Raw genomic sequence first — 25,593 nt, 5'->3', positions numbered from 1 at the left:
TATCATGGTTATGCTTTTCCTATTTCTTCTGTACGAAACATTTCCATGTAGCCCTATCCATTCCCAGTGGCCAATTCCCACGAGTGTAAAGGGTTAAAACATGGCCTAGTGACATGATGTACTGTTCTGTTCCTTTACTATGTCCCTCCCTGTTCTGAAAATGAATGGACTCCACAGCAAAAGGCCATGTGAGAGCCTTATTTTATTGACAGCTCATATTAGTCATGACACAGGACAGGGGGGACAGCACGCAAACATTCAGGAGGCCCACCCACTCCTATTCATGGCTCTGCTGACGTCCATGCACACAACACAAACACAGATAAATCCGAGCTGGGGCAGCCATCACGCCATCATCAATATGCCACATGTCAGCCATGTTTTTACACGGACCATGCAGGGTGATCAGGGTGATAACTGAAGCCGGGGTTATATATAAAAACAACTTTTCTGTCGGACAAAAATATATTTTGGATTTATCTCTAGGGCATCTTCTGGTAAGGCTGCCTAGACATAAACACCCGGTGGATGACAACATGCTTTACTACCAATGACCAGACTGAGACAGATATAATTATGGAGCAAAGTTCTCACATTGTGACAATGTATTTCCAAGGACTGGGAGAGTGGTGTACATGTAGAAGAGAAGCAGTCATAAACAAAGGCAACATTCCTGTGTCAGCTGCCAAGAGGTTCGTCCCATTTCAGTGGAAGCAAAAAGCACACATCATTAGCTGAAAATCCATGTACATTCTCTCTATTTGCCCATGAAGAATGGTGTGTGCGTGCGCGCGCATATACGTGTATGTGTGTGCGTGCGCATGCGTTCGTGTAACTATAGAAGACTTGGTTAATCCAAACGGATCTGCCACACAGACAAACGGACAAACACACAACCAGTACCACTGTCCAGCACCAGAATGTTGTTTAAAACCCCATCTATCTCGTCTGACTGTCCCGTGGGGTAAAAAAAAAAAATTGTCAATGTTTAATTCCTGTTGATAAAAACGTCCTAGCAACCATCAGTTTCACTATAACAAGAACCGGGACCACCGGCGCTGGCAGAGCTCTGTGAGGGAGACAGAAGTGCACCTGAGGAAGATGACAGAGCTTTCTGAAGCTCTTCTTCATTTGAAGGTCTTGATGCACTGGCCAAAATCCTTTGTGTTCTTACACTGGATTGATTACACAGGCCGTGCCAAGAAGCTGCTGCTGCACAGTGGCATGTGTTACAGTCAGATTGTCCCAAACACCACCATACTGCCTATACTGTGGGCCGTGGTCAAAAGTAGTGCACCACTGTAAATAGAGAATAGGGTGCCATTTGGGACGCACATGGAGCCATTCCACTGGAATCTTCCACCCCGCTCTGTTCCCCTCCTCCGGCCTCATTAGGACCCTCTCCGTCAACTAGCCGTCCATCTGTCAGAACACACAGACGTTTATTTCACTTTCACGCCGCGTCTTCCCTAATTGTCTGGCACCGCACTGAGCCACGGAGTTTTGTGTATGTCAACGAGTCAACGACACGGTTGCTGTTGCTGTGGCTCTTTCCACAGGATGAAGAAATGTACCGTAGCTACGCTGTGAGGTCATTTTATATTATGTAGATGACATAATAGCCACTAAACCACACAGAGGGAAAACTTTAAACAGTCTGCAGCACATCCAGTTCTACCTAATTTAGCGCTGCGACAGCAGGGATGAACAGTACTGTAGATAGGCTAGATAAGGTATCCCGACATTGGGGGAAAATGGCTTACTGGATTGGCCAAGCACGCGGACACACACTGTAAGGCTGACTGATGATAGCAAGGCTTGTGGAGGTATTTATTAGGCTATGGTGTGTTTACTACTTTGGGAAAAGGGATTTTAGAGATTAGGATTGAGTTATTCCATTCTGTTTAATACTAAAGGAAAGGAGTGGAAATGCATGTCCTTATACAGGTGTCTAGGGTCAATATGCACGCACGCTCGGGGCAAGGCTTTCAGGAGCTGAATGTATCTGTGTTTACTTCTCTAAAGCCTTGTCAGGTTTTCCTCCACTTCCGACATCCGTTACATTAAGATGGAATGTCTCCGAACATCAACAGCAATTAGAGGTCTCTAGCCATAAGTGCAGTGTGTGTTTGACTGTCTCAGAGTGAATTATTAGTCTGTCATATTCCCAGGACTCCTGGTGGTATGGTAAGTCATTGGGCTGCGGGTGTGTGGGATTGTGTGAGCTTGAGTAGCCATGTGTGGTGTACAGTGTGGCAACGGATACAATACGACTCTAAGTATTGTGAAGACAGACGGCCTGCAGTGTGGCAGTACTACTGCACTTTCCATTGGCCTGTTCAATGGAATGTTTGGGACCTTTACGCACTGTGGTGCATTGTGGGACTTACCTGGGCACACGGCCTGCAGGGTGACATGGCTGATCCTCAAGGTGCTGGTCAGGTGCCTCTGGTTGGTGCCAGCAAACAGCAGGTAGAACTCTACATCCTCCTCATCCTCCAAATGATCTTCATCACCCAGCTGCACTGTCAGAAGACACTCACCCTGGAAAAAGACAGACAAATGGAAATACAGTTATACTGTACATTTGAGCCACATAGTTTGATTGACATAGGTTTAACTTAGTTTACATTTTTAGAGCTTGCAACAGAATGGCAAAGAAAATGACCTCCTCTCTAAACTAGGGCTGGGAAATGCCAGGGACCTCATGATACGATATTATCACAATACATAGGTGCTGATACGATATGTATTACGATTCTATATGTATTGCAATTCAGTACTGCGATTTGATTGTGATTCAATGTTCCAAACATATTTCTCTGTATATGTCTGCGGCAGAAAGACAAGAGAGAGCATGAGGAAATCAGTTTTGGGGATAAAAGTGCTCAAAACATGTTGGCACACTCTTTAAAACATTTAAAAAGAAGATGGAGGATAACCTATAGTTATAACTGACTAGCGCTAGCTAAAGTTAGCTAAAAAAAAAGTTGGTTTTTTTGTATTTCACATACCGATACTGTGGAGTCACAGTATCAATATAAAATCGGCAAAGATTATATTACGATACTCTACTGCAGTTTTCTCTGCGTTCATTTAAGTGTGGCGCTGCGCCACGGCAGAATCATTGCCCCTACACCAAAAGAAACATAATATATTTCTACCAAACATAGTTTCAATAAACTTCTGTAAAGCACATTCTCTTTTCTTAGTAACTAGATAATCCATTCTGGGTTCAACACAGTTCTGAAGGTTATTTAGCTCTGTGAGCTGTTGCAGGCAGCCTGCAATCCAAGAAAAACGGTGCGCCTGTGACCAGTGCTCAATACAGAAGCTCTGCGGCGCGAAACACAATTCACTTGAATCACCTCAGAGTGCTCCTGCGTGAGAAATTGCAAGAAAGGTACGTTAGCTTGTTTGTTTGACTAACGTTAGCTAGCTAAGGGCTAAGGGCTAAACACAAAATGTGCATATTTAGTCTGTACAGCATTATGTGTTTATTTCTGAGCCAACTCCACCAGGACCTCGATGACCCAAAGGGTGTGGGCGCATTCAACATCAAGGAGAAGGAGGAGAGGGAGAGGCCAGGTGGAGATGACCAAGACCTGGGAGCAGTTCTGGGCTTGGTTCAGAGAGGAGGTAAAAACATGTGTTTTCAAATGCTGTGATGAAACCAATGTTACATCATGTGTGTTGGAGAAACTCATTAGGTCATGGATCCATATCTTGTTGGTCCAGGACAGCCTAGACCAAAGGGTTCAACCCTTGGAGATTCTGGGGTGTGTTGGGACCTCAGGCTGCGTCCTCTAGTGAGAGGATAAACACCTGTATTTCAGGGGTTGGACCAGCTGACGGTAATGATAAAGCTGGCCTCGCAGTTTGATGAGTGGGGGCAGTCTACCCCTGACTATACCAGTGACTTCTGTTAATTGTGAGTGGGACTTCTCTGCAATGAAACGAGTAAGAACATTTAAATGTGAAAGTAGATGGATTCTCTTTGTCCCTCTCCCTTCTCTTATTTTTCTTTCTGTTATTGCAGGTCTAAACAGACTTGAGAAACAGACTGCAGGGAGAGCATCTAGCCGGCTCTCCATCAACCCCCCCCCCCCATCAAGGAGCTCAATTACAGGAGGGCGTTGGAAATCTTTTTCCAAAGGCCCAGAAGAATAAAGTGCTCTGACAAAGGCTGTTAGAACAAGGTTTTTGTCAGAACCTGAAAAGACATTTCCAACACTCTCCTTTTGTGATGAACATGAATTAGTGGGCTCAATTCATGTTCAGTCAAATGTTCCTCTGTTCATTTTGTCAAGATAAACTTTTTTATTTCAGAAAGGTCTCTGTTGTGTTTCTATTGCAACACTCAACCTTAAATTGCAGACTGTATACTATAATAATTTTACCGATACGTTCTTGAGCTCATTTCTGGGGGTGGAAATTATATTTTAGATGGTTTATTTGAGTTTTTGATTTTAAAAAGTCACCAGAACCAAGCTTTTTAGTACTTGTACATATTTTGTTTTGGGGGGGAGGACCCCAGAACACCCCCAAAAAAGGGGGACACCCCCCCTTAAACCCCCCCACTACCACTAACTGTCCCCCACAGCTAACACATTTTCCAGTTGAAACACTGCTCTACTGTGTTGAGTCCCCCCCATCCCTATTCTAAACCAGAGGAGAAACCAACACAGAAATATAGGAGAACAAAAAGACCCACGGGCAGGTATCAACACCTGTCTATTACGGTAGGAAGAGGCTGTGTTTTATTATAGCACTATCAACCCATAATGTAGGGTGGAATACTCGACTGAATACATAAAAACAAACCCTGCTAAAACAATAATTACCCCGCCTTATTTAATTACAGTGTATTGCACGAGTGTGCGTGTGTATGTGTCTGTTTGTGTGTGTGTGTGTGTGTGTGTGTGTGTGTGCCTTCTTGCATTGGTGTGTTATAATGAAGGATTCTTTTTTTAGAGACCTCTTTATACTAAGAACTCCTCAAATTGATAGAGCCCCCAGCCTGGAGTTACAACCAGGCTCTGTGCAGTTCTCTGACAGGTCTGTTATATTGAGGGACCCAGTGTAAACACATGACTACCTGTCATTCCGCTTCACCCAGCGCATGGTCCAGTGTGACAGCCAGCTGCACACAGCAAGACCCTCAGCCTGAGAGGAAGAAGGTAAGATTGGAGGACGACTATGTTTCCTGTTTCCTTATTTCTAGGTTACACGTGGGCCGGTCCAAAGCACTGTACTGCTGGAGCTGTCTGCCTGCCCTCTGTTGTTTTCCTCACAGCTCCACATCACATCCACCTTATCACATGCAGCAGGAATAACAGATAAGGGGACAGAAAGGTACTGACCAGTCCAAATAACCCATTTCTCTCCTTCAGTGGCAGGATCTTTTCATACAGAAATAAACACTGAAGATAGAAAAATGCATGTGGGAAACACACATGTCATGGGTAAGAAGAATGCTTAGCTTACTCAGTCACACGTAAAAAAACAATTCCCAAACACAGGCAACGTGTCCGGAGCTACCAATTGTAGCCTTTGTAGCGGCTAGCTAGCTAGCTAGCTTAGTATAGTGCGTGTTCAATGACGGTCAGTGGGCGTATGTGGACACGTCTGTTGACTTTAGACAGACTGTAAAAGCCACATCCTTCAGTGCTGAATGCCAGTCAGCTGGTCTCTCTGTGGCTGATGACAAGCGGTTAGAGGAGGAAAGGCACAATACAGGGGAATATAGTATGAAAGGCTCTCTCACCATATAGGCTAACACTGCAGTACTTACTTTAACATAAAGCTATGCTTAGAACCAACGGGAAAGCTCTCGCACCATTTATGCTAGCACTGTTTAACATACAGCTGTGCTTAGAACCAACTGCCTGAGGACAGAAAACCCCCAGCATCTTGTATACACCACACAACCAAAAGTATGTGGACACCTGCTCGTAGAACATCTCATTCCAAAATCATGGGCATTAATATGGAGTTGGTCCCCCTTTGCTGCTATAACACTCTTCTGGGAAGGCTTTCCACTAGATGTTGGAACATTGTTGCGGGGACTTGCATCCATTCAGCCACAAGAGCATTAGTGAGGTCGGCACTGATGATAGGCGATCAGGCCTGGCTCCCAGTCAATGTTTCAATTAATCCCAAAGGTGTTCTATGGGGTTGAGGTCAGGTCTCTGAGCAGGCCAGTCAAGTTCTTCCACACCAATCTTGACAAACTCTTTCTGTATGGATCTCACTTTGTGCACAGGGGCATTGTCATGCTGAAACAGGAAAGGGCCTTCCCCAAACTGTTGCCACAAAGTTGGAAGCACAGAATCGTCTAGAATGTCATTGTATGCTGTAACATGAAGATTTCCCTTCACTGGAACTAAGGGGCCCAAACCATGAAAATAAGCCCCAGACCACTATTCCTCCACCACCAAACTTTACAGTTAGCACTACGCATTCGGGCAGGTAGCGTTCTCCTGGCATCCCCAGATTTGTCCGTTGGACTGCCAGATGGTGCAGCGTGATTCATCACTCCAGAGAACGAGTTTCCACCTCTCCTGAGTCCAATGGCAGTGAGCTTTACACCACTCCAGCCAACGCTTGGCATTGTGCATGGTGATCTTAGGCTTGTGTGCGGCTACTCGGCCATGGAAACCCATTTCATGAAGCTCCCGACTAACAGTTATCGTGCTGACGTTGCTTCCAGAGGCAGTTTGGAACTCGGTATTGTGTGTTGCAACCGAGGACAGACAATTTTTACTCGCTACACGCTTTAGCACGGCGGTCCCGTTCTGTGAGCTTGTGTGGCCTACCAATTCCACTTCACAATAACAGCACTTACAGTTGACCGGGGCAGCTCTACCAGAGCAGAAAGTTTATGAACAGACTTGTTTGAAAGGTGGCATCCAATGACGGTGCCCTGTTGAAAGTCACTGAGCTTTTCAGTAAGGTCATTCTACTGCCAATGTTTTCATATGGAGATTACGTGGCTGTGTGCTTGATTTTATAGCAAAGGGTGTGTCTGAAATAGCCGAATCCACTAGTTTGAAGGAGTGTCCACATACTTTTGAATATATAGTGTAGGTGCAAAACGTATTTGGCCTGGAGCTCTTTACCTTCATGTATGTATCTTAAAAGTCTGTTTTTGTCTATGTGGTCGAGCCGATCATCTGAAAGAAAGACCCTTGTTTTACAGTAAGAGATTAGTAATGGTATCTTTCTGCTGCAGCCATTTTCTACATGAGTAGCCGACGGCAACACAAAAAGAGGAGGGTAGTTAGCATGTCTGTCTGCAGCTCCCTCCCCGCTACTGTCTTGTGTTCGACTCAGCTCTGACTGACGCGGAGGACACACCTCCTTAACCTGTTGATGTGATGTGTCCTACTCCGTGGTGTTGACATGGCCCTAGGGCGGCAGATGTGGCTTGCTGATTGGGTTACGGGAGCCTGTACTCTGAACAGAGGCTTCTATTTGGAGACGCTAGTTGGGCGTGATGAGGGAGAAAGAAGTAGACTTCATTTTCATTTTTCTCATTTAGAACAGTCAAAGGTTTTTTCCATTATGTAAAAGTGGCTAGGGAGTTAGACAGGTTTTAGACCGAGGTCAAATGACAAAGTCCTGTGACAGAAAGCTATTAAATCATTTGAGCAGCCAGTATGACTTGTTTGGGAAAAGGCTTCAGGACTGTCATCAGCGATATAAAGACAATCGGAAGGCCTCTGAGGACAAATATTTTATTTCAAGCAATCAAAAGTACAAAAGGTCACAGTCTAAAACTAATCCAAGCAATACAAAGTGAAACCATGAAGTGCTTCTCAACAATGACAAAAGGCTGAAGACAACAAAAAGACTAGTTGGAAAAAAGAATGAATCAAAACATGACAGTATAATGCAGTGCTGTTCAGGAGCAAGAGCATGCACACTAATGGTAAACTGGGCCTTGGGCCACTTCTACTGTAAAAGCCCAATATAGACAACAGGTGTTGAAGCCGAAAGAAAGAGAGCAAGAGCAAAAAGACTAACTAAACCAAAACATTTGCCAATAGACCACCCTGCAGGGGTTTGTGAAATATACTTTTTATGTATCAAAAAGAAAGGAGGACCAAGGCACTCTTCATATAATCCATTAAAATGCCTTTATTTGTATGGAATGGAAACTAAGTTGAAAAACGCTGACGCGATTCGGTTGCATGGCCTTCGTCAGGGCGTACTCCATGCAGGCGAAACTCGTAGGAGTTTTTAAACTTTGTTTACCAAAAGACCACCTTTTGTCTACCAAAATCTACTATTGTGTACCTTAGTAGAGCTTCCCTTCCTCCTTTTTATATACTTTTGATGTATTTCAACACATGATTATGAGTTCCAAATGATGTAAGCTATCGAGTACTACATGTGTACCAGACGTTTGAAAGATAAGTTCACAGCACAAATGTTCCAACCATTCCACTAAGATTCCAACGGTTCCACTGCTCTTGGGTCTGGAGTGGTTTGCCTCTAGTCTAGCATGTTCTTAGGCATTCTTGGGTTGTTTGTGATGCTGTTCCAGAGATCTACATCAGAGGTAGTTCTAAATGCTGACTGGAAATAACCCCAGAGAGAGACAGACCAAGGAGGAGCTCCTGACTGGAAATAACCCCAGAGAGAAACAGTCCAAGGAGGAGCTCCTGACTGGAAATAACCCCAGAGAGAGACAGACCAAGGAGGAGCTCCTGACTGGAAATAACCCCAGAGAGAGACAGACCAAGGAGGAGCTCCTGACTGGAAATAACCCCAGAGAGAGACAGACCAAGGAGGAGCTCCTGACTGGAAATAACCCCAGAGAGAGACAGACCAAGGAGGAGCTCCTGACTGGAAATAACCCCAGAGAGAGACAGACCAAGGAGGAGCTCCTGACTGGAAATAACCCCAGAGAGAAACAGTCCAAGGAGGAGCTGCTGCCTGGAAATAACCCCAGAGAGAGACAGTCCAAGGAGGAGCTGCTGACTGGAAATAACCCCAGAGAGAGACAGACCAAGGAGGAGCTCCTGACTGGAAATAACCCCAGAGAGAGACAGACCAAGGAGGAGCTCCTGACTGGAAATAACCCCAGAGAGAGAGACAGACCAAGGAGGAGCTCCTGACTGGAAATAACCCCAGAGAGAGACAGACCAAGGAGGAGCTCCTGACTGGAAATAACCCCAGAGAGAGACAGACCAAGGAGGAGCTCCTGACTGGAAATAACCCCAGAGAGAGACAGACCAAGGAGGAGCTCCTGACTGGAAATAACCCCAGAGAGAGACAGACCAAGGAGGAGCTCCTGACTGGAAATAACCCCAGAGAGAGACAGACCAAGGAGGAGCTGCTGCCTGGAAATAACCCCAGAGAGAGACAGACCAAGGAGGAGCTCCTGACTGGAAATAACCCCAGAGAGAGACAGACCAAGGAGGAGCTCCTGACTGGAAATAACCCCAGAGAGAGAGACAGACCAAGGAGGAGCTCCTGACTGGAAATAACCCCAGAGAGAGAACAGACCAAGGAGGAGCTCCTGACTGGAAATAACCCCAGAGAGAGAACAGACCAAGGAGGAGCTCCTGACTGGAAATAACCCCAGAGAGAGACAGACCAAGGAGGAGCTCTTGACTGGAAATAACCCCAGAGAGAGACAGACCAAGGAGGAGCTCCTGCCTGGAAATAACCCCAGAGAGAGACAGACCAAGGAGGAGCTCCTGACTGGAAATAACCCCAGAGAGAGACAGACCAAGGAGGAGCTCCTGACTGGAAATAACCCCAGAGAGAGACAGACCAAGGAGGAGCTGCTGCCTGGAAATAACCCCAGAGAGAGACAGACCAAGGAGGAGCTCCTGACTGGAAATAACCCCAGAGAGAGACAGACCAAGGAGGAGCTCCTGACTGGAAATAACCCCAGAGAGAGACAGACCAAGGAGGAGCTCCTGACTGGAAATAACCCCAGAGAGAGAGACAGACCAAGGAGGAGCTCCTGACTGGAAATAACCCCAGAGAGAGACAGACCAAGGAGGAGCTGCTGCCTGGCTGCCTGCTACTGAGGTACTCTAATGACAGACTGACCTTGACACCACTCACACCAAAAAAGACTGGGTGGCTCTCGAACCCTGTGTGTGTGTGTGTGTGTGTGTGTGTGTGTGTGTGTGTGTGTGTGTGTGTGTGTGTGTGTGTGTGTGTGTGTGTGTGTGTGTGTGTGTGTGTGTGTGTGCGTGCGTGCGTGCGTGCGTGCGTGCGTGCGTGCGTTTCCTCCTCTTCAGAGACAGCTGTATTACTCCAAGGGCATAAAGTATCCCAACAGCACACACCCAGGCTTCCTAGAAGGGCAGGACACAGACTCTGTATTCCTACATTTGTTCTCTTGGCTGGAACAATTCCATCAAATCCACAGAGGGCAGGGCATCTGATTGAATTAGCCACACTGTTCCCCTGCTCTAACTTATTTAGCACTTAACCAAGGCCATGACCAGAGCTGTCCCTGACGGCTGAAAATCAGAGCCTTCAAATTAAACAAGTTACAACACACTTATCAGGTGAGCTTGTATGTGCAGGATCCCTTGCTGAAATGGGTCCCTGTACAGACACAACCCAGCCACACTAGCGCACCGCGCACATGTGAATGAGTCACTGTCACGAGTGGCCGACATGCTGAGGTTTGCCCCAGCCCTGTTACATTCCTGACTCTCTACTCACACCACACCCAGCGCGAGGGGACCATAGGACCAGGGGGGCAAACTCTGAGCTCACCGTCACATTGTCTAAGGTGAGGAGACAGGAACAGATGGAGAAAGAGAGTGAGACCAACAGAGGAAAAGGAATGAACTTCTCCGTGTGTAGTTAGTCACTCCCTCTCTCCTTCTGCAACCCCCAGGGCCGAACCAGCCATGTGTTTCAAAGCGTATCAACTGCACTCACACCACTTAACATATAATGTGTTCTTTTAGAACAAGGGGTTACTTGAGTTCAGTTGCTGCTTTGTTTTTTGTTTTTATGTTCCCTGTTCAATATTTAGAACAGAAAGGTGGCAGGCCTCACGTAATGCACAGGAAACAGCAGACACACAGGCAGGAAGAGAGCAAAAAAGCGTGACCACAGACTGCAGCACATCTCAGTCACGTTGATCTGCAGCTTTCTAGTTCTGAGGAAGGTAAGACAACATCTGGCTGAGTGTAGCCCACCACAACAGGCATAAAGAGGGATAGGTCGCATGCTTCCAGAGAACACTGTTTTAGTCACGAGATCAAATCAAATCAAAGTTTATTTGTCACGTGCACCGAATACAACAGGTGTAGACCTTACAGTGAAATGCTTACTTAAAGGCTTTAACCAATAGTGCGAGAAAAAAAAGGTGTGTGTGTGTGTGTGCGCGTGTGTAGGTAAGTAAAGAAATAAACAACAGTAAAAAGACATTTGAAAATAAGAGTAGCAAGGCTATATACAGACACCGGTTAGTCAGGCTTATTGAGGTAGTATGTACATGTAGATATGGTTAAAGTGACTATGCATATATGATGAACAGTAGCGTAAAAAGAGGGGTTGGCAGGTGGTGGGACACAATGCAGAGAGCCCGGTTAGCCAATGTGCGGGAGCACTGGTTGGTCGGGACAATTGAGGTAGTATGTACATGAATGTATAATTAAAGTAACTATGCATATAAGATAAACAGAGTGTAGCGGGGTGGGGGGGGGGGCACACAGTGCAAATAGTCCGGGTAACCATTTGGTTACCTGTTCAGGAGTCTTATGGCTTGGGGGTAAAAACTGTTGAGAAGCCTTTTTGTCCTAGACTTGGCACTCCGGTACTGCTTGCCGTGCGGTAGTAGAGAGAACAGTCTATGACTGGGGTGGCTGGGGTCTTTGACAATTTTTAGGCCCTTCCTCTGACACTGCCTGGTGTAGAGGTCCTGGATGGCAGGCAGCTTAGCCCTTTGTCGTGCCCTCTTCACGACTGTCTTGGTGTGTTTGGACCATTCTAATTTGTTGTTGATGTGGACACCAAGGAATTTGAAGCTTTCAACCTGCTCCACTACAGCCCTGTCGATGAGAATGGGGACGATACACGTCAGTACTGATTGACGTTAGTCAATCAGCCAAGTAGAGTTTTAAAGCAAGTGCTGAGCTGCAAAATGAGGTAATACGCAGAGGTGTAAAGTACTAATTACAACTACTCTTGTTAATGTAATTGAGTAGCTTTTCCGAGTACTTTTTTGAGTATTTTTCCAAATTAGTAATTTTAGTAACTGAAGTAATTGAAGTAACAGTACCTCTACCTGAGTCAAATGTAATTGAAGTAACAGTACCTCTACTTGAGTCAAATGTAATTGAAGTAACAGTACCTCTACCTGAGTCAAATGTAATTGAAGTAACAGTCCCTCTACTTGATGAGGATATTTCAGTAGTCTTTCCACTCCTGGTGAGTGAGTGAAAGGGGGAGTTTGTGAAATTAGTACTGCACATTAATTTCTTCTCTTCCTTTTCAGTTGAATGTATGGAAAAGATCACGTGTAACAACATTCAGGTAACCTTAGTGAAATTAGCTAATTATCAAGATCAATGTTTTTATTTTAAAAGCAACTCAATTACTTTTACCCTGAGTACTTTTAAATGCAACTTTTTACTTTTACTTTAGTCATTTTTTTTACTCCAGTAATTTTACTTCTACTTGAATAAAATGTAATTAAAGTAACAATACTTCAGTACTCTGTCCAGCCCTGGTAATACAGCAGGCCATAGATCTGAGACTAGCTAAGGACTGTATGAACATATTAGATCAGAGTCGTAATAGCTGATCTGTGGTGGAGAACAGAATATCTGTGGTGGAGAGGAGGGCTGGGATCGGATCCTCAGAGTGATCAGGTTCTGTTTGCTTTCCTCCCTCTTAATGAGGATGAATCAGCACATATTGTATAAACGGCGTCTTCTTCCTAAACCACATCTAGAGTGCTGATTTAACACAGACGTCTCCTGCCTCTGCCCAATTAAAACCCCTGGCTGTCAGAGGAAGACTGGAGCCTGTTCCTACTATATGTCTGATGGCCCTGGGTTTCCTGTTTGTGTACTGAGCATGCTCAGAAGGCTCTGCCGGGAGGAGAGGAGAGCCCAGACCTAGCTGTGTGCACTGAGCCCAGCTGATCCCCTTCTTCATGTGGCTGCTCGCTGAAATCAGACGCTGCCGGGCCACACATCACACAGCAACAACCCCCTCCTACCCCTCTCTTTAGTCTACCCGCTTCTGCTCCACAGGCCGAGCTGAAAGCTCAGCTCAGGGATCCAATGGCAACTTGAAGCCAGGCCCCATCCAAAGCCACACCCACACACCCAGTTACAGGCCTCTAGAGCTAACTCATGCTACACACTAACAATAGGCCACGGAGATGGTTCAGATATCCCTAACTCACGCAGGCCTCCCATTCGCATCACCGAGATTGTCACACAGATAACATTGTCCATTGACTCCACTTGTGAGCAGGGTTCTAGACCAACTTTTTCAGTTGATGGCACCAGCAGGATTTGGTGGCACCAATTTTTCCCAACGCTGCGCAGCAATAATGACCTGACCTGTGTCCCGTAACATACCCGCATTCCATACAGAACCAGGCTAATTTATGACTAGCCGTCTTTTAAATTAGCATGCCCGGGAAATGGATGATGTCCGCAACATTTAAACGTTATCTTTCATTTGCGGAATGAGCATGTAGCCTACAGCCTATAATAACCTACCCTCCATATACAAATAATTACATTTGAATTAACTTAACAATATCATATGTACTTTGATTGTTAGGAGGGAGAAAAGAAAATTAACATTTGCACAATGTCAAAAATGTGATATTCTAAATCCACAACGACCACATCAGGAGATCACGTTGAGGTCTGGGAACAATCATCACAAGAAATTGGAGGGTGTAGTTGCCCTTTAGACTCAATTGCTCACCTAGTAAGAGACTGTTGTGTTTGGCTAGCTGTACTGTACAATGTACAGCGTAGGCTACATGTGATGGCAGAGTTTGCAAAACAAATGCCCTCGCGATTGGTTCAAATCATCATGATATCATTGTGTCGGGTAGTCCTTCTTTTTAGTCAAAGTTTCATTGGGAAGGTTTTCTGGGAATGCCTTTAGAAACGTTCTTTCAAACAGAGTATGATGACTAAATTGCGCATCGCAAATATTCGACCAACTTTTTGAATGACTGGTTCGCACACCCATTGTTGCATACCCATTGTTTTTGGAATAAATCTCGATAGTAATACACTTTCAAAAAGCTCATTGTGAAGCAAAAACGAACATGACCAGCTAAAAACATTCACTGGCACCCTAAAAATGGTGTCGCACTGCCAAGTCAAAGGGTCACAAAGTGCTTCGCTCACAGTTTTAAGGCCCACTTAGGAATTACTTTCAGTGCCTGACTTGGCACCTCAAATGTTCTACTTCTTGAGTTCCTGCACCTCTTATAGAATAATAGTTCAAACTTATTGTGGGGTTCCTGCACCTAAATATAAACATTACCCAAAATAAGTACCGGCATCTATTTCAGTCCAAGTCAAGCACTGGTTACTTTACAGAGATGTGTCACATTTCACTCCCTGCCTGGATGCATCAACATGTTTTTTAAAGAGCAACTTAACAAAGTCGAAGCAAATCTTTAACTTATTTAACCCACACATTCGGTTCTAGGATATGAGCAGCAATACGTTGTTTACAAAGCAGACTTGGTATCACTAAGACGACGGGGCGAGGACCTCGCCACCAGCACAGACACACATGGCCATTATATGTCCATGTTCAGATAGACCAGACGGTCTAGTTTAACACACAGGGTGAACACGGACAACCAGCTTTACCGGGAGGTACCGCCTGCATGTTTAAACAGAGTCTAACAGGTTTGCCACATAATCTAGTAACAGTGTTGTGTCTCCAGCCCAGCCACCCGTGGACACGTGGGCACCTCATACCCTGTGTAAATGGAATGAAACATGCTCTAACCCAAACAAAGCACCAACATGCAATTATCCAGCACAGCCCTACAACCCACCCTCACTGTCACAGAGAACAGACAGGCCTCTATCTGTCACTCACTCAACCCAATGTTATGTACACAGACATCCTATGTACTATCTATCTATATAATGAATGCAATTCTCTCTTTTATTCTTAGGTTCCTTTAATCCAAATATTTCAACAACACTATATAATTTACATGTCACCAAAATATAATGTTTTAAATAGCAATGGAAAACAGCCATAATATGTTTTGATGCGTTGAATCCATTTCCTCGGACGCACCACAGACAGATTTGGGATTAAAGTGGAGTACTTACATATAGCGGGGCTTGCTGTGGATTTAGTTTCATGACACTGGACACTGTGGAGAGAGGAGAGAGAGAGCATCAGCGTTAATAAATGCAGTAGTAAACCCAGAAGCAGAGGGCAGCATGAGGTAAACAGCCATTATACAGCCTCACACTACCACTTCTCTGTATCAGTCCACACAACAGGCCGACAGCCTGAGTCAGACCACGGAGAGCGGTTTGGCCTGCAGCGACACCAGGCTTGGGATCAGACGAGGCATTTAACAGACAAAATCAGGCCTAATAACCATAATTAAGAGCACATTACAGTAATTTAGTTGCCTGGGCCTTTAATGGCCACCCTGTTTCTCCTTTTCTCTAAACTAAGGCATCTAGCTGGTGGGTCGTTTCATATGATTTCAATCACTTTCTGACTGCACCCCCTGTGATTCGAAACGAAACCATCCATACGTGTTTGACCATGGTAGAAGTGGTCAGAAAGTTACTTTTTGAACCTAACTTCCAAAACATTCAGGAGATGGAGGTGCTCAAAGTTAGGCCATGTTGCATAAAACCCACCCCACCATTAGACATCCATGTCTTTATCACTGAAAAATATAAACCGTTGAGTCTGATATCAATTCGAAAGCTTACAAACAGGGTTGTCAAACTATTTGATGATTTATTGAGAAGAAAAAAAAGTGTTTTAATGAAACTCATTTTTTAAGCTTTAACGTAAATTATCTAAAAAAATAAATAAAATGATTCATATACAGCATGTTGTAGCTAAGACCCTATTTTACATCATCTGAGGTGTTTGTATTGTGCCTTCCATTGGTTGAGACACAGCATACTCTTGAACACAAGGTGGGTGTCATGTATTGGCTGATAAATGTACTAAAATGTGAATAAACTTTCAAACTTTCAAATGGTAGCACAAAGATTGTTGGAGGGCCACACATCAGAGAATGTTGACTTAAGTGGGAATATCCGTTGTTTCTAAATCAAACCGTCACTCCTCCACAGGAACTGTATTGAAATCACAGAAATATAGACAATAGAATAGACATTCCCATTCAACTTGGCATTTGATGGTGGATGGACCAGCGGCCATCTTTCCGGTAGCAATTGGAAGTAAAAAGTTTCAATTCAATTTACATTTCAATGGTGTACCAGCAAAATTGCAGTGGTCTGAAGGGATAGGTCCATTCTAAGATTTACATTTCTAAGACTGAAATGACCTCTTGAATTCAAGAGTATGCTGCGTCTCAACCGTTGACGGTCACAACACAAAACACCTCAGACGATGTAACATGGATGTCAAAAGGTGGGGTGGGTTTTATGCAAAATGGGTCCATTTTGAGACTCTCTATCTCCTGAATGTTTTGACATTCAGGTCCAAAAAGTCCCTTCCTGACCACTTCTACCACAAGCAGACGTATGAAAGGTTTCATTCAAATCAAAAGGGGTGCAGTCAGAAAGTCAATGAAATCATATGGAACCACCCTGCTTTCTTTCTCTGCGTAGAACGCTGCAGACTGAGAGAGAGACAATTCCTGAGGTTTGGGCTTTTGTTGTTGATGAATAAGGTCTAAATAGTTTGGTATTTTCTGTGCTGTTTTTATTGCCTGGCTACCCAGACTCCTTTCTCCGGCCAAACACTACGCCACGCCCACGGACGTTAGTTTCTTCTCTGGCAATGAGTTTGGATCTGAGTACCTCCAGACCCTTCACCGAATGTCAACACATTCTGGGCCATTTGATTGGTCCAGAAAACGATGGGTTGGGCCAGAGCAGAACACACAAAGGTAAAGCGGTGGCTTGAAAATGTGTCAATGGCTTTGATAAGTTAGAGATGATCCAATCGATGATGACTTTGTTTTCTACAACGCCCCTCGTCAGCACAAACAACTTCAAGGATGGCACTCTCAGACTAAAAGTACACTATATATACAAAAGTATGTGGACACCCCTTCAAATTAGTGGACTCAGCTATTTCAGCCACGCCCATTGCTGACAGGTGTATAAAATCGAGCACACCGCCATGCAATCTCCATAGACAAACATTGGCAGTAGAATGGCCTTACCGAAGAGCTGAGTGACTTTCAGTGTTGCACCGTCATAGGATAACAACTTTCCAACAAGTCAGTTTGTCACATTTCTGCCCTGCTAGAGCTGCCCCAGTCAACTGTAAGTGCTGTTATTGTGAAGTGGAATTGGTAGGCCACACAAGCTCACAGAACGGGAACTGCCGAGTGCTGAAGCGCGTAAAAATCGTCTGTCCTCGGTTGCAACACTCACCACCGAGTTCCAAACTGCCTCTGGAAGCAACGTCAGCACAAGAACTGTTCATCGGGAGCATCATGAAATGGGTTTCCATGGCCGAGCAGCCGCACACAAGCCTAAGATCCCCATGTGCAATGCCAAGTGTCGGTTGGAGTGGTGTAAAGCTCACCACCACTCTGGAGCAGTGGAAACGCGGCCTCTGGAGTGATGAATCCCGCTTCACCATCTGGCAGTCCGATGTACAAATCTGGGATTGGCGGATGCCAGGAGAACGCTACCTGCCTGACTGCATAGTGCCAACTGTAATGTTTGGTGGAGGAGGAATAATGGTCTGGAGCTGTTTTTCATGGTTTGGGCTAGGCCCCTTAGTTCCAGTGAAGGGAAATCTTAACGCTACAGCATACAATGACATTCTAGACAATTTTGTGCTTCCAACTTTGTGGCAACAGTTTGGGGAAGGCCATATGCTGTTTCAGCATGACAATACCTCCGTGCACAAAGCGAGGTCCATACAGAAATGGTTTGTCGAGATCGTTGTGGAAGAACTTGACTGGCCTGCTCAGAGACCTGACCTCAACCCCATCAAGCACCTTTGGGATGAATTGGAACGCCGACTGCGATCCAGGCCTAATCGCCCAACATCAGTGCCCGACCTCACTAATACCCTTGTGGCTGAATGGATGCAAGTCCCCGCAGCAATGTTCCAACATCTAGTGGAAAGCCTTCCCAGAAGAGTGGAGGCTGTTATAGCAGCGAAGGGGGGACCAACTCCATATTAATGCCCATGATTTTGGAATGAGATGTTTGACGAGCAGGTGTCCACATACCTTTGGTCATGTAGTGAATGTAGCGAACGACAGAGCAGCGGAAGAATTTAGTGTGAGTCATCAGGCTACTGATTTCATGGACTGGAGGTTTAAAAAATGTCTGTGTGGATGTGGTGGAACTTCACTCCTTTGAGGAGCCGATTCCTTTGCCTAAGTTTCTTGTAAAATCTCAGATCCAAAATGACTGGCACCCTTGATAAAGATGAGCAAAAAAGACTGTATTAAATAATACAACTACTGATCTATACTGTATGTTACAAAAATGTGATATACAATAATATACTTTTTCCAATCATATAATATTGCTCAGTATTTGTATTATTTATTTTATAATCTTTTTTGCTCATCGTTATCATTGGTGCAAATAATTATGGGCCTGACTGAAGTATGAAATGAAAGCAAAATCATCACCATTAATCATGCAATACCCTGATCCAAAGTCAGCTGGTCTGTGTGATGTGGCTCTGTTCAAAGCAGCAACAGGAAGTGTCTCCATTGAGAAGTGAACAGAGAGGCCTAACAGTCCTGGCTGGCACGAGCCCTGCCATTCATCCCAAACATGTCACTTTGCATTACAAGTAGAGTCCCATAGATATGAACAGGAAGACAGGCAGAGCAACTGCGCAAGGGACACTGACCACAACAGACAATGTTGCACTACAGTGAGCAATGAATATCTTCTAAGGAGACATTACTTACTTTTCCAACTGCAATACTTACTTCCTCTTTAACTTTACTTCCTCATGTACTGTGAACTGACTTTGAACTTGGACCAGTTATTATATTATCTTTGATCAATGCATAAAACCACACAAACACGCTTGAGGCTGCCTGCTTTTGTGCACTGAGTGACGCAGAAACACGCCTCACCACAGGTTTATGTTTTGAGAGAACAGACCAGGTCTGAGACAGTGTCCTATTTGTTTTATTGTCACATACACCAGGTAGGTGCAGTGGAATGTGTTTTACAGGCTCAGCCACAGTAGTATGGTGCCCATGGAGCAAATGAGGGTTACGTGCCTTTCTCAAAGGCCATTCGACCAATTTTTCACCTTGTCTGCTCGGGGATTCAAACCAGCAACCTTTAGTTTACTGGCCCAACGCTCTGGGCCAACGCTCGCCCTTGCCATGCTGGGGAATATTACCGAGAGCTGCCGAGCGTGATACCCACCTGTAACAGGGCGTTGGGGTCTACCCAGCTCTACCCGGGCATTAAAACATCTCGGCACCACACACTAGGCCTTACTCAGACCCGAACAACAACACTGAACTAGTCACAACTAACCTCTTTATTGTATCATTGGGGAAAATGTCCGCCCTTGTCAATCCATTACAGCGTCCATTTCATCTGTGAAGCAACCGCTCAATGGGAGCCTAGAGCTGAGTAAATAGAAAACCCGTCCTACTTATTATTATCTTGTCCACCTTCTGTCTGCTTAAGATGATAATCCACCCCCACTATTGTTTAGCAATCAGCTTCAATTCACGTTCTGCAGGGGGGAGTTTAAAGAGGCAATCTGATTATTGAGTCTCAAGTCACACGGTGTACCCATGTCCACCAACAACATGAAAAACGGATTTGAAACAGACTTTAAACTGAATTGCAGTCTTGCAGGTGCCGGTCAGTCACATAGAGGGGCTCGCTAATCCTGCACTGTGTAGTCAAACTTCCAGTTATAATTCCCTTCAACAACCACCAGCACAACTACACAGACCATAACTCTGCCCAACCCCCACTCTATAAGCCACTTCTGCAGCTCAAGCCCCAGCCCCACTCTACCCCTGCTCTCGTCAAAGCTCACGTCCCAGTCCTAGCTTAACCCCAACCACCCTGAGTCCCAGGCTCTGCCTCAGCCCCAGTTCCAGCCCCAGCCTCAAGCCCAGCTCTAGCCCCAGCCCCAGCTCTATCCCCAGCTCTAGGCTCCAACTCCATCCCTAGCCTCAGCGCCAGGCCAACCCTCAAGCCCCAGACAGGAACCAGACAGCCTGGCCTGCTGCTGCTGGCTTCACACTAAGCAGGTGCTGGTTTAACATGTAACTCGGTCCAAATACATCATCATCTTCTCCACCTACTGAGCGGTGAAGTGATCACCACCAGCGAGGAGCATCTCAATCTCTGCCAGCAGCCAGGACCAGGCAGGGACAGAGGGTGGAAGGAAGGCAGAGTGGTGAACAGTGTACTGCTGAACATGGCTACAGAGGGGAGATTGAGAATGACGAAGGAAAAGAAACCGCAAAAAGAGACAAAAAAAAACCCTCTAGGATGGGCCAGGAGAGCGACCGTAGCAGCGAACTGCAGAATCAGCATTACGGTTGCGGTTTTCCACACCATATCAATTTCTTAAGACATTCACAAAAAAAAAGGTGGGGGGGGGGGGATTTGTGTGCCTTGGCTAGCTCTCTGGCACCGCTGAAACTCGACCTGTACATTTGGTCGGCTCCAAAACCCCCACAAAAAAACACTATTCTAATTGGGGAGAGGACAGGACAGAACAGGAAGTGGGGGTCCAAATAGGGGGTATGGACAACAGGAAGCTCAGAGTCAGCTCAGCTCAGCATCATGAATAAATCAGGAGGCGTGAGGGGGCACCCATCATGGGGCAGGTCATGCTCTCTATTCCTGGATCAGTTTCTAGTTCTTTCCTCAGTAAATGGGCTACTGTTGGAGTCAGACATACAGACGGGATAGAGGGATAATCAACTGCCTCTAATTATACCCACTGATCTCACCCTGACGCTCTAAGCCCTCACAGCCAGACAGAGGGACGGACACACACAGCCCTATATACCGACTGACTGACTCCCACAAAGAGCTTGAACTCTGACCTATAAAGCATCTGGACATCCCCTGGCTGTCAAAAAGCTGTGAGGAAAGGAGGTGCTAGCCAAGCGTGTCTTTCAGAATTTCACACTCTGCATGCTTAGAAAAAAGGATTCCAAAAGTGTTCTTTGGCTGTCCCCATAGGAGAACCCTTTTTGTTTCCATGTAGAACCCTTTTGGGTTCCATGATGAACCCTCTGAGAAAAGGGTTCTTCATGGAATGCAAAAGGGTTCTATCTGGAACCAAAAAGGGTTCTTCAAAGGGTTCTCCTATAAGCTCAGCCGAAGAACCATTTTAGGTTCTAGATGGCACCTTTTTTTCTAAGAGTGTACCATGCAGAATCTTTTTGTTCAAAAATCCTGAAGTTAAAACTACGCCAAAATAGCACATACAGTATAGCTACAACAAGCGTGTGATGATAGCGTACAATAGCAACACGACTTCCACTTTATCAAGAAACACTAATATGTTTCACATTAGTCGTACGTCCCCTGATTAATCTTTAAAAACAGGCCAGGGTACCTATGGTGCATGACAGAGCACTGCCTGGGGATTATTGTATATATCTAGAAAAAGACTCATTATTAACCAAAAACATCCTCTGATCATCTTCAAAAGGAGAGAGGGGAGAGGGCCTGGCTGGGCCGCCGGGCTGCAGTTTTTGCACAATAGACCACAGAACACAGAAGCCTTTAGCCCAAGCAAACCAGTACTGTTTTCAATCAAAATGGCTGCTACAGTTATGCAAGCAATGCATTTGTCAACACAACAATTATGCTTGTACTTTTGGTTTTGCAGTCCCTCATCCCAAAAATTAGCGACGGCATTAAAAAAGGCACAGTGACTCGTTCTGCGCTCGAAAACATTTTAGCAAAAGGCTAGAGAGTGCTTATTGGTGATAATGACGACATGGAGCAGGCAGTCTGACAAACCCCGACACAACTAACATATTAACTCTGTGCTTGTGTACATCCTTGGGTTGTTGTCTCAGTCTGTGTGGATGAGAGGCGTGTGTGTGGAATTGATTTGCTCTGCAACCACAGCCTCAGTGGCCTCATAAGAACGTTAGTTTGATGGCCTGTGGTGAACTAGATGGGTAATCAGCAAACAGAGGACACATACCTCAGTGTGGTAGAAAGAATAGCTGGTCCGCAACAAGAACTAGGTCAGTGAGTTTAACTTCATTCAGTTATCTGTTGAAATACAAAGCAGCAACACGGATAGTTTGGGCAGGTTGCAAAGTCTGTAAGGTTAGAAACCTAGAAGTAGAGTGTTCCACTAAACAAAATTGGAGAACTATCGTCAATCCCAGAACGTGTGGAGAACTGTGAGTTCAGCAGCTAAGGCCAGAGCCAAACACCCATTTGTTTAGTCTGAGTAAATTCATCAAAACACACTCTTCAGCTCTACCTCGGCTCTCTGGTCTTTGTTAGGGGGGAATTAACTGCACTTAAACTGTCTCCTCTTAATAAAATCATAAAGCACAACAGTTCTGGCGCACAACTAACATACCGCAAATCAAAGGCGAGGGAGGACCCTAGTAGTCAGTCTAGAGAAAAGAGACAGCATTAATGTAGTATAGTTCCAGCCTAGGTAAGCCAGTTCCCTGTTGCACCACACAATTACCAGGGAAGGATATTACTGTGTGGATGTGGATGATGCTAAGACTGCACCATGAAAGACATGAAGCCTGAAATAGGATAAGGTGATTACGGATTAGCTGGCTAATGCTAACCCATTCATTACATTACATTTGATTAGCTTTAACCCTCCGTCATCTGCACACGTAGCAATTATATGAAAAGCATGGCAGCTATGAGGTATCCTGGTGTCAGAGCACGGCTGGAGCCCTGGTGGAGACTCTCATGCTGTTATATGTGCATGCCTCGGTCAAGGTGGAGGAATGCGTGAACAATCTGAGCTACAGGGGCTGATGTTCATTCACAAGGGCCTGCAGAAATAGTTTGGATGTCAATGTCCCCTTCCTGGTGGTTTTGGACTGTGTGTGTGTGTGTGTGTGTGTGTGTGTGTGTGTGTGTGTGTGTGTGTGTGTGTGTGTGTGTGTGTGTGTGTGTGTGTGTGTGTGTGTGTGTGTGTGTGTGTGTGTGTGTGTGTGTGTGTGTGTGTGTGTGTGTGTAGAGCTGACTCAGAGGGATAACAGTACATGGAGGGCTGGTGCGCGTACACACACACACCCCTTGTGGCACCAACAGGATGTAGCATGCGGGACAGTCTCTAAGGGACTTCCCCCTGGAACATGAGAAAGCCTTTGTACTGTGGGCCAGTCAGGCCCTCTGAGAGGTCAGGGGCCATGTGCAGCTAAGGTCATCCCCAGAAGGCAGATAGATAGCAGCATTACACAACTGGTTACATAGCTTATACCAATATGCAGGAAAACAGGCATGACAAAGGATATAGGCTATATGTGTTTTTCTTAATCAAAGCCTGGATGTGTCTCTATGAACAAGCAGTCATGCGGTAGTAACAAACCATTAAGTTACGTAATGGTTACATTAAGGAACCATTCACTAGGGAAATACCAGCTTAACTGAACACCTTCAAAGCTCTCCAGCTTATCTACTCTACCATGACAGGTTTCCAATTTTGGCAAATAATGTTTCATGCATTCAATACCTTTTTTATCTATTACACTTGTTTACCATAGACTGTGGGATTCACAGTCTACTTAATGCTATACTAGCGTCTGTCTGCCACTCAAAGAGGTATTCAAGCAGCTAACAGTTCATGTAAACCTTCACGTTCGGAGAGTAGACTCCCTAGCCATACCTGATACCACTGGCACCACTGTGACCCAGGTAATAGCAAGGTCATCTTTCTAACACGCACACACACCAAATAACAGACAGACATACAACGTATTCTACAGTGGCACTTGCGTCGCTGCATGCAGAATGCAAACGGCGCCGGCCGGGCTGAAAAATGACGGCAAACTTCTGTGATTTTCTCTTAACAGCTGATCAGAGAGTTTTGATATCGTTACAAAGCTTAAAATCTTCTCTTTTCTACAGTATACAGAGCTTAAATGTGTATTTTGTGGTCCTGATAATGATAGAGCAAGTTACATATGTTTTACACATTTGTAATAAACCAGTTATTCTCATGTTCATTCACCTGTGACCTGCTAATTGCAAATGTAAATTAAATCCATTTGTCTACTTTTCTGAATGAAGGGAAAATTGTTTGAGGTGCATATATCCATTTTGTCAGGTTATTGTTTATGCTAACTACCCACTGGGGACAGATGTAATTTCAACCTCTAGTTTTGATTTACATTTGGTTCAGCTAACGTGAATTCAACATGAAATCAACAAAACATTTCACCATGTTATTGGATTTAGGTTCAAAGTCGGGCGAAAAAAAATACCAAATTCCTTAACGTTGATGACTTTTTGCAAATCCAATCCGTCTTCCACATTGATTCAACGTCATTAGATCGATTTTTGTTGTTGTTGTTGAAATGACGTGGAAACAATGTTGGTGCAACCAGTTTTTGCCCAGTGGGTAGCTAGCTTCGTTAATGTTAGTTGACACTCAGGGGATGCCAGCGTCAAACTATGTAGAGATGCCCATGACACCTGAGAGGAAGAGGCGAGTATCTCTGACGACCAACCTTTTTAAGGCTATACACATGCGCAAACTATGAAATCGCTCAATTAAATGAATGTAGGAGTCAGGAATGCGAGTGTGCACCAACTATTTTTATGCATTTCAATGAAGGGGAAGGTAGGCACTGCATACGGCAATCGGCAATGTTGCCTGTTGCCCCTCCTGAGGTTTTGATGCAGTTTTAGCAAATATGAGGATTTTGAGCATACCGACCAGCAGAATCATTGAGAAAAAAACAATGTAACATTTATATATCTTTTTTTGGGGGGGGCTTTTCATAACAGCTATTTTGATTCAATTATGACAGGACAGAGGACCAAAGTTTCCTCAAATCTTTCGGAGCACTGAGCAAATTTCAGGTTTGCCGAGCGCAAACTTGATTATTGTGAAAATGTGTTTACTGTGAACACTGAGGCTGTACCCATTTTAAGTTACAGTTTTATAAACCTCCTGAGGATCGGACCCTTTTTTTCAATTTTTGCCTTAAATGACATACCCAAATCTAACTGTAGATCAAGACCTGAAGCAAGAATATGCATATTCTTGATACCACTTGAAAGGAAACACTTTGAAGTTTGTGGAAATGTGAAATTGATGTAGGAAAATATAACACATTAGATCTGGTAAAAGATAATACAAAGAAAAAAACATCTCCTTTTTTTATCATCTTTGAAATGAAAGAGAAAGGCCAAAATGTAATATTCCAGGTTAGGCGCAATTTAGATTTTGTCCACTTGT

General features: G+C 44.8%; 1 protein-coding gene across 8 annotated transcripts in view; it reads right to left on the bottom strand.

The window, feature by feature from the left end:
• Nucleotides 1-25,593, bottom strand: part of akap13 (A-kinase anchoring protein 13) — a 97,393-nt gene that overhangs the window by 62,403 nt on the left and 9,397 nt on the right. For all 8 annotated transcript variants that reach the window (XM_014124442.2, XM_014124445.2, XM_014124447.2 and 5 more), the window contains exons 2-3: nucleotides 15,324-15,367; nucleotides 2,391-2,544 (exon numbers count right to left, since the gene is read on the bottom strand). In XM_014124442.2, coding sequence (XP_013979917.2) covers nucleotides 2,391-2,544; nucleotides 15,324-15,356 — 187 coding nt within the window. In that variant the 5' untranslated portion in view covers nucleotides 15,357-15,367. The remainder of the gene's footprint in view (nucleotides 1-2,390; nucleotides 2,545-15,323; nucleotides 15,368-25,593) is intronic.

The sequence above is a fragment of the Salmo salar genome, chromosome ssa10 (genome assembly GCF_905237065.1).
Source record: "Salmo salar chromosome ssa10, Ssal_v3.1, whole genome shotgun sequence".
Taxonomy (NCBI): Eukaryota; Metazoa; Chordata; class Actinopteri; order Salmoniformes; family Salmonidae; genus Salmo; species Salmo salar.
Note: the sequence above shows the minus strand (reverse complement) of the source record. Positions and strands in the feature narration are given on the sequence as shown.